Source organism: Mobula hypostoma, chromosome 6 (genome assembly GCF_963921235.1).
Source record: "Mobula hypostoma chromosome 6, sMobHyp1.1, whole genome shotgun sequence".
Taxonomy (NCBI): Eukaryota; Metazoa; Chordata; class Chondrichthyes; order Myliobatiformes; family Myliobatidae; genus Mobula; species Mobula hypostoma.
The window spans coordinates 80,802,008-80,814,712 of record NC_086102.1 but is presented as its reverse complement, the minus strand read 5'-3'; the positions used below and the strand labels follow the sequence as shown (position 1 = coordinate 80,814,712).

Genomic DNA, 12,705 nt, shown 5'->3' with positions numbered 1-12,705 from the left:
CTGATATACTCTGCTCTGCATTCACAAGGAATCCTGTAAATGTCGGCCATCCTGAGTCCCAGGTTATCTTTGACCTGCATAAACTGTAATTGAGCTTCCTTGCGGGTTTCTGGATGGTATCAATCCTGTATTTCTTCAGGATCCTGGCGATCCTTTCAGAAACCGTGGAAATATAGGGAAGACAGGCTCCTCCTCATTGTTAGGTTTCCTGGTTTTTCTGTCAGCCCTTTTAAGGCCCATTTGTTTTCCTTCACCTTGTAGCCATTCTGTAGGAACGCTGTGCGTAATTGTCTTATTTCCTCATGGAGATTCTCCGGGTCCAAAATAGTTTTCACACGGTTAATCCAGACTGCCAACAGATATGTGCAGGACACTTCTGCCTCAGGTGGTGGTACCACCAAGAATTTACAGGGTCCCTAAGATACATAAGGAGGGTCTCCCTCATCCAGGCCAATCATCAGTGGGATAGATTCTCTGACTTGCAACCTCACTAAGCATTTAACAATCATGCTGTCTCCCTTTGTTGGGGACTATGAGCATCACATCATGAATTCGACAACTTCATAAAAATGATAACCAACATCCATCTGACCCCGGAGAACACAATGGTCAGTTTCGACATGGTGTCCCTGTTCACAAGAGTTCCCATTAAGGACAGCTTGGTCCTCCTGCAGTCAAGGTTTGATATGGGTAGCAGTCACCTTTTTGAACACACCCTTACATCAATGTTCTTCCTCTATAAGGGGACCTGTTATGAACAAATGGACAGAGTGGCCATGGGATTGCCCCTGTTGCCAGTTATTGTTAATTTCTACATGGAGGACTTTGAGGAGAGGGTTCTCAGTTCATTGCCTTTGCATCTCCAATGCTTTACATCAATCACACCTTCATAGTGGGGTCTCATGGACTACAGGCCCTCCAACAGTTTCACGACCATCTGAACAGCATACATCCAAACATTCAAATTACAATGAAGATGGAGAAGAATGGTTGCCTCTCGTTCCTGGACATTCTAATACGACAGAAACTGGACAATAGCCTTGGACATGGCATCTGTCGGAAACCCACTCACATGGACTTATACCACAACAATAACAGCCACCATCATGCCTCCCAACATAGAGCAGTCCTTTCTACTTTCATTAACCGTGTGAAAACTATTTTAGACCCGGAGAGCCTCCACAAGGAAATAAAACGATTACGCACAATGTTTCTACAGAATGGCTACAAGGTGAAGGAAATCAATCGGGCCCTTAGAAGGCTGACACAAAAAGCAGGAAACTTAACAATAAGGAAGAACCCATTGCTACCGCCTGACTTCCCTATAATTCTATGGTTTCTGGAAGGATCACCAGGATACTGAAGAAATACTGGATTAATACTATCCACAAACCTGTAAGGAAGCTCACATCACAGCTTACGTGGGTCCAAGGTGACCTGGGTCCCAGAATGGCTGGATTACCTGTGAATGCTGAGCAGTGTATATTGGCCTGCATCAAGGATTTCAGGAGGCGTATCCGTTTGGATTACCCGGAAAAGTAGGTGGTAGCAAAACATTGCATTCGCAATGGCCATAGGATTGGCTTTGAAAACACAAAACCACTGTGCTGCGCCAATGGCTTTTGGGACTGCCTGGTAAAGGAAGCTATTGAAATTAAACTAGAGGAAAAGAATTTTAACAAAGACCAAGGTCTCACTCTGAGTAAGAAGTGGAATTCGATTGTAAACAAGGTGAGAGAGTGGAAACCAGATTGGATGAGGACTAACCAATCAGGAGGGGCAAACAACAGGGGTATAAATACCACCAAACTAGATGGCCCAGGTATCACCCCTGATGAAGGCGCCAGAGTTTGTTATCGAAATGTCAGCTAAAATCAATAACCTGTACCCAGCTGGAAGCCCGCAAAAAGTTTTTAAAGAGCATTTCTTTCTTCATAATATACAGGGATAAATTTGATTGTGAAAATGGATTTTTTTTTCAATAGCTTTAAACTTTATTTATAGCTGGCAACAGTAATGCACAAAAAATGGAGTTGATAGAACAAATGAAATGTTAATGAGATTTAAACAGACAGGTCTAATGGAGCTCCTAAAAATGCAGCAAACAGCAAACCGCTGTTGTTTCAGTGTGTGCATTCTAAAGTTCTTCAATTACTTTAATTTGCTTTTAGAAAATATAAGTCAGAACAGTAGAAAACATTAAAGAAAAATCGGTTTCATATTTTCAAATTCTCAGAAAAAAAAGACAATTAAAGCACTAAAAGACATCAGTGGAAAAAAGAACTGAAAGTAAATATTAAAAATAAAATTCTGAATGTCATGAGAATTTAGAGTGGAAAAGGAAGATGAAGGCATACCAGGAAATAACTAAATAGCACAGACAGACAGCCAGCATTCAATGTCTGGCAGACTTGACACTTTGACAAGGAAAGAGCATACAACAATTAATCTAAGAAGCCCACGTCCTTAATTTGCTATTTTTCCCTCAATACACTTATGAAACTGACACCGTGCAGAATATAAGGCTCAGTGAACCAAAGAGATGCATGCCACTAGCAAGCAACAGGATACTAAGCAAGAATGGGAAAGCAGCACAGCAGGGAGAACAACATAAAGAAAGGGCAAAATGGAGAGCAAGAAAGGGAGAGAAGGAAACAAGAGTCATTGGAATCATTCCTACTTATGGTGTGGGCAAATTTAAGTGGCGAGGAGGTGCATGAGGGAAGCAGGGCTCCTGAAGGCAAGTAGGAGCAAGGTAATCCACGTAAGGATGAAGCAAGACACAGGTCACAGGTTTGGTGGGGGAGGTGTCACATGGGAACAGTTCCAGGAAAATGAAAAGAATAAATGAAAGGAAAAAGGACAGCTAATTTGCAGGAAATTGTTAGGGGAAGGGCAGGACATGCAGAGTTTAGAAGAGGACACCTATGCAGGTGTTTGTTAGGATGGAGTGGTGGAAAAAGGAAACTTGGGTAGGCAAAGGTGTGTGCATGGGAGAAAATAGTCAAACACAACTGACTGACAGAAAGTCGAGTGGGAACAGCAACAGGAATACAAATGGGGAGAGCCACATTGACTGAACAGAGGATCACTTTTAGTAATAGACTAAGACAACTGCATTGCTCCAAAGACATTGCCCCAAAACATCGACTCTTTATTCTTTTCCATAGATGCTGCCTGATCTGCTATTCCTCCATCATTTGCTATGGGTTGCTTTCTCTAGAACTATTTATTTTGTTCCTTCTGTACTTAAAATGTCCCATTTTATATGTCCTCTATTCTACTCAAAAACACTTGAAAATCAAGACGTTCTGCATGTTCTGCCTTATTCTTTCCCAGACTATCAAACCACGGACTTTGAGTTCACTGATTTTTATTGTTCTCAATATTCTTAAAACTTTTTTAACTTTAAGCATCGTGCCAAATATGAATCCCTGATAAAAAGCTATTGTTTTAACTTCACACCCTTACCAAAAATGGAGACCCTGAGCTTTGGACACTGATTTTTACCTGAGATTCTCAGTAAAATATTTATTTTAAATGCACCTTTAAAAAATGAATGAAATATGCACTTAACATCCAACTGAAAATGATCAAATGAATAAAAGTGTTATCTTCAACTTCTAGCGTGGAACTTTTAACTTCTAGTACAGCTTATGTTGGTTATCTGATTTGGCCCATCAACTGCTTTTGTTGGTGAGTTTCGAGGTAGGTGGAAATTTGGGAACTTCCCCTCTGTTCCTGTGCTGCACTGTTCCATGTTTTGACTCTTCACAGATCTGAACTCCGCTATCTCTACCTTCCTGTCAAATTGTAATGATCACCATCTGTTCCAGTTGACGATATTCTACCTGGAGTGATTGGACCAGGTGATTGAAGAAGGTGTGAAAGGTTTCAGCCTCATGTTAACAGGCGAGGATTATTTCACTCGGAAAGAGCATCACGTAAGTAGAAGGATGTACACAATACCCCAAATTAGTCCTCAGAAGAGTAGGAAGGGTGCAATCGCTCTAATGGTATTTTACTAGGTATCCCCTAATAGCCACCAGGACATAGAGGAATAGCTATGCAGGCAGATAAAGGAAAGGTATAAAGCAATAGGGTACCGTCATGGAGGTCTTCAAGTTCCATGATACAAACAGGGATTCTCTTAGTGCAAGAGGTGAGGGAAGGGGGAATGCAGACAGTATGATGCTGAATTCATTATACTAATTACAAAGTACAATTAATTTCAGAAGCTCACAAACTAAAACTAACTAGTTCTGGTCCTGGCTCACTTGGATGTCAGGTTGAAAGTTGAAGACTCCATGAATACCAATATCATTTGGTGCTTCCTGAATTTCTTACCCAAAACCATTGTGAAATAGTAGCGCAGCTAATTCAAGGCAGTAACCACCCATCATCAGTTGACTAGGTCTCTAGTACAGATAACAATTGATCCAATAATCAGTATGTTTATGAAATTCAATACATATCTTCACTAATCTGGATGATCTTGTTCAAAAAGAGATCATGAACGTAATAAGTGGGGATATTTCTGAATGTTATTGGTAAGAACACATTGAAGGGATTTCCCAATAAATATTTGCAAATAACCATTTCCTGGATTAAGTATGTAGAGAGTCACAGTTAAAAAGTTATGAAACATCCTGCACACTCTCAGGAAGTACATTTAAAGACCTGCATCATTTCCAGCAAAAGACAAAAATTTCTTCAAAGTAAGACTTCTTCATTTGAAGTCATATAACATTGCTACTGTACCTGATTTTACACAAGTTCTAGCTGTGTATAGAAAGAATACCCATATTTTAGCTAAAAATATAGTATTAATGCACAATGCAAACTTTAAATGCTAAAATGCATTTGTGATGTATTAGAGCTCCCCAGTTAAAAAAAGTAACATTTGTTGGTTTCTCAGTTCTCATGAAGAACTGCTGAATAGGCATTCACTGTCTAATTGTCTCATCGCGAGATGCAGTGCAGATGTGAACATAAGTACCAAAGGGACACCACCTACGCATTAATAAGAAACATCTAGAAATCACAAATATTCTACACAGCTGATTCTGATCAGATAAGTCAACAATCAACAACGTTTCTGCAACAACCAGGAACAGAAAACAGAAGGCAAAGAAATTCAGTAGAAATATAAATAAATACTAATAGATCAGAACAATAAAAGAATGAAAACATAAATGCACAAAGCAATTAGCATTTGGATAAAAGATAGTTTTAAGGTGAAACTCTCCCAGTTAAGGTTCTCAAATGTTCTGAGCTGTTTTCTCTCATTTCAAAAAAAAAAATAAATTTGAATAGTGTTTTTAGTATTAGGGCATCACAAAATGCTTTGCAGCAAACAAATGAATAATCAAATGAGATTATTAATTTGATTACATTAATTCAGGAACAAATGTTAGTGCAAAATATACATTTTTAAACTTTCTCATGAGATGTTGGTGTTGCTGGCAAGCCAATTGAAATATTTTGGTGAACAACCTTCTTTGGTGAACAGTGTCTGGTTAACTGATTCACACTGCCACTGAGTAGGGAGTTTCAGGTGTTTAAAACTCATCATAGGAAACTCACGTTGACTCCTATATCACTTAGCAATAAATTTATTATACATTACTGCACTCTTTATATGATTTCTGTGCCATAGGAAGTTTCTTTCCATCTGCCTTCCAGAATCATTTAATTATGTTAAAGACCTGTTAGATCATTCAACAGTCTGCACAGAAGGAAATATGCAATGGATTTCCGCAGCTTGCTCTCACTACTTAACACTGGGAAAAGTACTATGGTGTACCTCGCCAAAAGGAGGTACAACAGGGCCTTTTAAGAGACTCTTGGACAGGTACATGGAGCTTCAGCATTTTGTGTGTGTTACTCTGGATTTCCAGCATCTGCAGAATCTTATGTGTATGACTTATTTTTTTCTTGACACTAGTAATTCTGTTCCTTTTCTATACTGTAACAACAATAAAAAAAACACTTGCATAAACTTGATATTTTCCAAACCTTTTGATAGACAAGTCCTCCCTACTTAGGCATAACTTACATTGTCACAGAAATAAACTATCATAGGAAGTAACAGTGCCTAACCCAGCACAAAATACATTTAATTCAATTACAATAAGTGGTTTTGCTGAAGTGCATAAGAAATAGAGATTTTTACCTTATCAACAGTATCAAGCTCAACTTCCATGGATCTTGGTCTTAGTTTGATAGGCTTGTCCTTAAAAATATCTCCAAAGCCAAATCCTTTTATCTTTTTTGGCTGAATTTCTGTTGCTATCGCACAATTTGATCCATCCATTTTTCCACTAGTTGTACCCATAGAATCCTGTTCCGGACTTCCTTGGTCCTTAACATCTTAAAACAAAACAAATTGCAAAAATGCAGGAAAATTAATGCCAATAGACTTAAGAGGTGTTCAGAAAAAAACATTCAATCCTACATGCTGAATCTGGGTCAATGTCCGCTTTTGAGGAGAGAATGTTGCCAAGGTAGGGAAAATAGTCTACATTTTCAATGGCAATATTGCCAACTTTTACATAGGACTGGAACAGTGACAGGTTGGGAACCTTATCTCCTCAAAAGCAGGCTCAAACTCAGCGATCAACCACTGCCTGAGTAGTGCTAGTAGAGCCTATGCAAAATTAAAGAACAGTCTTTGAAGATGGTGACCTACAGATCCAAATAAAACTTTTGGTCTATAGAGAGGCTGTCGTCACTACATTACTGTATGGAGCTGAATCATGGACCAACTATACAGTAAGCACTTGAAAGCCCTGGAACAATACTTTATACTTTATTGTCGCCAAACAATTGGTAGTAGGACGTACAATCATCACAGCGATATTCGATTCTGCGCTTCACACTCCCTGGATTACAAATATTAAATATTTAAACTATTAAAAATAGTAAAAATTAGTAAATATTAAAAATTTAAATTATAAATCATAAATAGAAAATAGAAAAATGGAAAGTAAGGTAGTGCAAAAAAACCGAGAGGCAGGTCTGGATATTTGGAGGGTACAGCCCAGATCCGGGTCAGGATCCGTTCAGCAGTCTTATCACAGTTGGAAAGAAGCTGTTCCCAAATCTGGCCGTACAAGTGTTCAAGCTCCTGAACCTTCTCCCGGAGGGAAGAGGGACGAAAAGTGTGTTGGCTGGGTGGGTCGTGTCCTTGATTATCCTGGCAGCACTGCTCCGACAGCGTGTAGTGTAAAGTGAGTCCACGGACGGAAGATTGGTTTGTGTGATGTGCTGCGCCATGTTCACGATCTTCTGCAGCTTCTTTCAGTCTTGGACAGGACAACTTCCATACCAGGCTGTGATGCACCCTAGGAGAATGCTTTCTACGATGCATCTATAAAGGGTTTTAGGGGACAGGCCAAATTTCTTTAGTTTTCTCAGAAAGTAAAGGCACTGGTGGGCCTTCTTGGCAGTGAACTCTGCTTGGTTGGACCAAGTCAGGTTATTTGTGATATTGACCCCGAGGAACTTAAAGCTTTTGGCCTGTTCCACTTGCGCACCACCGATGTAAATCGGGTCGTGCGGTCTGCTACTCCTTCTGAAGTCAACAACCAATTCCTTCGTCTTGCTGACGTTGAGGGATAGGTTATTGTCTTTGCACCATGCCACCAGGTTCTTAATTTCCTCTCTGTACTTAAACTCATCATTACCCGAGATACGGCCTACAATTGTTGTGTCATCAGCAAACTTATATATTGAGTTTGATGGAAACCTGGCTACACAATCATGGGTGTACAGTGAGTACAGCAGGGGGCTAAGTACACAGCCTTGTGGGGCACCGTGCTCAGAGTGATTGTAAAGGAGAGCTTGTCCCCTATTTTTACAGCCTGGGTCCTGTCTGTGAGGAAGTTGAAGATCCAGCTGCAGAGCTGAGTGCTAAGGCCCAGTTTCCGGAACTTAGGAATCAGTTTATTTGGAATGATGGTATTAAAGGCAGAGCTGTAGTCAATGAAAAGGAGCCTTACGTATGCGTCTTTATTCTCCAGGTGTTTTGAGAAGGAATGTAGGGCCAGAGAGATGGCATCTGCCATTGACCTGTTGCTCCGGTAGGCGAATTGCAAAGCGTCGAGGTTGACCGGTAGGCTGTGGTTGATGTGTGCTATAACCAATCTCTCGAAGCACTTCATAGCAATTGATGTCAGAGCCACAGGTCGATAGACATTCAGGCATGCCACCTTGCTCTTCTTTGGCACTGGGATTATCGTTGCCTTCTTAAAACACGAGGGGATCTTAGACTGAAGCAATACCACCAATAAACCTTACAAAAGACTTTAAGGATCAGCTGGAAGGACAGATGCACTAACACCAGTGTACTGCAGGAGGCCAACATGAAGAGCATTTCCACCACAATAAAGAAATACCATCTCCGATGGATGGGTCATGTCATCTAGATGTCTAACTTACATTCAGATGACATGACCTATCCATCAGAGTTGGAGAACAAGTGGCACCTGCGAAAGGAGAGACCGAACAACCAAAAAACCCAACCACTAATCACAACCACCACTTAACTTTTGCCCACACTGCACCAGAATATGTGGATCCTAGTTTGGTCTCTTATATCCACCCGAGGACCCATCAATAAACAGCTTCTTAGGAGACCATCATACTCGACTTGAGTCATCACTACAACATACAACATCACTACTACTACAACATGCTGCATCTAATTTTTCCCATTATGCAACACAGTCATTTTGGGTGGGCGACATTCTTGATCGGAACGAGAACTTCACTTCCTCCACAGCGTATTAAACAGCAGCTCAGACCACATCAAAGTGCTAACTCCAGTGGTTCACTTCCCTGAAGAGTACATCCGATCATTGTTGAAGCAAGCATTATAACTCAATGGGTAGCAAAAGAATTGAGACCAGTGAAGATGACAGAATGCACATTTCTAATTCTCCTCCTTATTTCCCAGTTCTCTTCATCTTTTAAGCTATTCTGATCAACAGCTTGCAAATTATGTAAACATAAGTCACCTACACCAGTGTTCACCATCTACTCCCCAGCCTCCATAACCATACGCAAGCACTTCAGTCTTTCAAACTGCCAGAAACTAATCCAGACACTGGCTAAGCAGTGATGCAGCAAAGATAATACCACACAACCAAGTGATGTGCCATTTGCAGCTGAAGGTCAGTCACATACACTGTACAGGTTAAATAAGGGGAAAAGTGGTGAGCAACCAAACACAAATGATTTACAGACGGATTAGGAGAGAAGGATATGAGAATGCCAGCTCCCTGGAGGATAACTCAGATGAGGACTTCCTTGGGGAAACTCACAATAGAAAACCAGTTTTTCTTCATTTATGGGATGCAGGCATCAATTGCAAGGCCAGCATTTGTCACCTATTCTTAAGCATCCTCAAATGATAATTAACCATTGATTAGTGTAGATAATGAGAAACTTTGCAATATACATTATTTCAACTCCAGAGCAAAAGAGCACTCAAATTTCAGTAACTGAGCAAGGCATACAGTCAACATTGGTGCATGAGGATAAACACAGACACAACTCCAAATCACTATCAACAACAGTATCAATGAAGCCTCAAGGAAAATGTGCCTTGCACTAACATCTTCAAACCAAACAAGTCCTCTAACAAAGGAGTTGCTTCAATGAACTATCCAGCCATCCAGGGGCTTCTATTATTGCTCTCGCTGGCATACCGCAGTTCAAAGCCAGGCTTTCCAAATCCAGATGTACTATAAATTTCTCTCCAAGGACATATACTGCCTCCTCTACTTAAAGTCAACAGCCTCCACCCACCATTGCACAGAACTACATCATGACAAACAAAGACATGTCAAAGAAAAGCTTCAATGGACTATCATTTAATGTCTACATAAGAGAATTGTTTCCTGAAGACCAGTGTTGGAAAGGAACACTCACTGAGGATCTTCTCTCCCTCATCTCTGCAGCTGCATCCCTATCTCTACCCCAACCCGCTTCTCTCTCCTCCCTCAAACTCTAGTACCCTGTTCTGCCTTTGCCTCATTCAGTCATGCTACATTGCTAGGAAAATAATAATCAAAGCATCATGGATAGAAGCAAGTGAAATTTCATTGCGTTCCCTCTGCAAGAAAACATACCTGCTTTTGTGGTGGTATCTTCTTGAGTGTTAACCACTTCCTGTGGTTCATCTGGGAGTTCCTTGATGAAATTTGAGGGAAACATTCCAGTTTTGCCATTGAGGACACCTTCCCACCAACCTTCCTCAACCTTAAATAAAACATACATAATGCATCATCAAATGGAACAGTTCAAAAAGTATGGTTTTCAAAGTTCAAAGTACTTTTATCAAAGTATGTATACTGTATACAACCTTGAGATTTGTCTTCATGCAAATACAAAAGTAAACAAATAACACACAGAACATGAACTGCAGAGTCTCAAAGAGTGAGTCCACAGATATGGAGCCAGTTCAGCACTGAAGCGAGTAAACCCCGCAGAGTAGTGAGCTGGACATTGGTTCATCCTTCACCCTCGGCCCCAACACCTTGATCTTTTTAACGTGGCTTGGCGTTTAAATCGGCCAAACATCAGTTCGATTTCACTCCTCACTCTCAGGCCCAGGCTTGCCACTTCGATCCGACCCCAAGTCCATTCCAGTAGTGACCACCATACATTCCTGCATTCTTGAGAGTCCAGTTCGCTGAAATCTTCAGGATACCACAAAAATGCCAGATCAAACAAATGGCTAAAAAGTACAGCTCCAAAAGGGAACATGCAGCCTGCAGAATGCAGCGATCATAGTCCAGAAAGAGTGTAATAGAATAGTTAGTAGTTTTGTTTGCTGCCTGTAAAGCATCACCAGATCTCACCTGCACCATCTTTACCAAATTTCCTTAAAATGTTAAGTATAAATTAAGCCAACTGACCTTAAAACTCATAACTAATTAGTTATAATGCATCCATCCTTAGAGGGATTGCTTTCCAAAAGTACAAGGATTGGAATTGAGCTATATAATAAAAATAATAGTAAACGTCTCCAATAGAATTAATTGTTAAAATTATAGTGTAAAAGATATTCAGCTATAATCTCAGTCTGACAATGTTATCGCCATTAATTGACACGTATCAACAGCATATGTTCAGAATGAATTAGGAAAGCTTTTTCACTGCAATGTTGTGTCCAATACCATGTAAATGGTTAACATTGCAGAAAAATATTAAGGCAGGAATGAAAATAGAGGCAGAAAGGTTGCAGCCTGCAAACAAGCCAAGTTCACAGATGTAACAGTAATTTAATCTTTATTCCCCATGGCCCAGAGGAATATAGAAATAAGAATGAAAAACACTGACTCTAGAATTCTTAATTTTCTTGGGATTTTTTTTGAATTGAAGTTAAAAATCTGTGCGGCAATTTACGATAAGCAGAGATTGGAGGGCTTATAGCTTTTGTGGTAATCCAGAATTTGTTTTGGTTCAATGCCTATTTGTAGTATTTCTGCACTCTATTGATTATTAATCAATCTTAGATCCTCATATTTTAGTTTGCCTAATCCATTTATCCCTTTTTCATTACTCACACAGTACCACTTTAGTAGCCTTTACGTCTTTTGGCATTATGCCTTCAACCAAAGAAGAATGGAAAGTGATGGTCAGAGCCTATACTATTTCTGCTCTTGCTTCATCAACTCTGAGGGAAACATTTCAGTAAGTTTACTCTTTACTCAGTAAGCTTACCCTTTTAATAATTCCTCTTCTTTATCATTTCCAATATTTCAGACTTTGTGAAGAGGTACACAAAGTATTCAATTAACACCATTTCTTCTGTCACCAGGTATTGGTCATCTTTTTAGCTGCTAATTAACTCCACATTTTCTTTTATCTTCTTCCCATTTAAATAAGTTTGAAACTCCCTCCCCACGCCCAAAGACCCTCATCTTTTTTGTCTTTCCTTGTAAATTTGCACTGCAATTTCTACACTTCTTTGGCTTTCTGCTATTCAACTCTCAGTATTGTTCATTAGCACCAACTTCTCCTTTTTTGTTTATTCCACATGTATACTCCTTGACATCTAGTGAACTGGTATGCAACTTTTCTTGATTTCCTGCTACCTAAGAGGTACTTTAGCTCCATATGGGTGGCATCTGCCTCTATATAGACATCTAGTTTAGCTTCAGTGTCAATATCTGAATTGGGAATGTAATATTTAGTGAGGTGTGTTTTCCTCTTATTTGTCCTGAACCAGTTTTCTTGAGGAAATATACTTGACTGCTCTCTCTGATCTGTTACTATTTCCTGTACATGCAAAATGGGATCTAATCCAATTGAAAACTCCTGGTCTATGTCATTCCCCAAAACTATGCTTTATCTAACCAAATTATAACTATCTCCAAAATGATTTCTGCCACTACTTCTACCATGTCTTATTTTCCATTACACAAACCAAACAAATAAATAAATGCTTAAATACATTTTAAGCCTTCTATGTGCTTTGCATCGTTCACATTTATCTGTTTCAGATAATGTCAGGTAGTTAAAACTCCGACCCTTACCACTTCCTTGAATCCATATGCACGTCCTCCTACAAACTTTCAATATCACTTCCGTCCAAATCAACAACTACAATGACCAGTGGGTAGACTACTCCACTCACTGATACACACAGTTACAGCAAAGCCTCAATTCTTTCCCAGCATAATCATTACTTTC

General features: G+C 39.8%; 1 protein-coding gene across 2 annotated transcripts in view; it reads right to left on the bottom strand.

Annotated features, from left to right (window-relative positions):
* sh3kbp1 (SH3-domain kinase binding protein 1) overlaps positions 1-12,705 on the bottom strand; it is a 267,662-nt gene that overhangs the window by 95,536 nt on the left and 159,421 nt on the right. For both annotated transcript variants that reach the window (XM_063051077.1, XM_063051078.1), the window contains exons 5-6: positions 10,137-10,266; positions 6,176-6,372 (exon numbers count right to left, since the gene is read on the bottom strand). In XM_063051077.1, the coding sequence (XP_062907147.1) occupies positions 6,176-6,372; positions 10,137-10,266 (327 nt within the window). The remainder of the gene's footprint in view (positions 1-6,175; positions 6,373-10,136; positions 10,267-12,705) is intronic.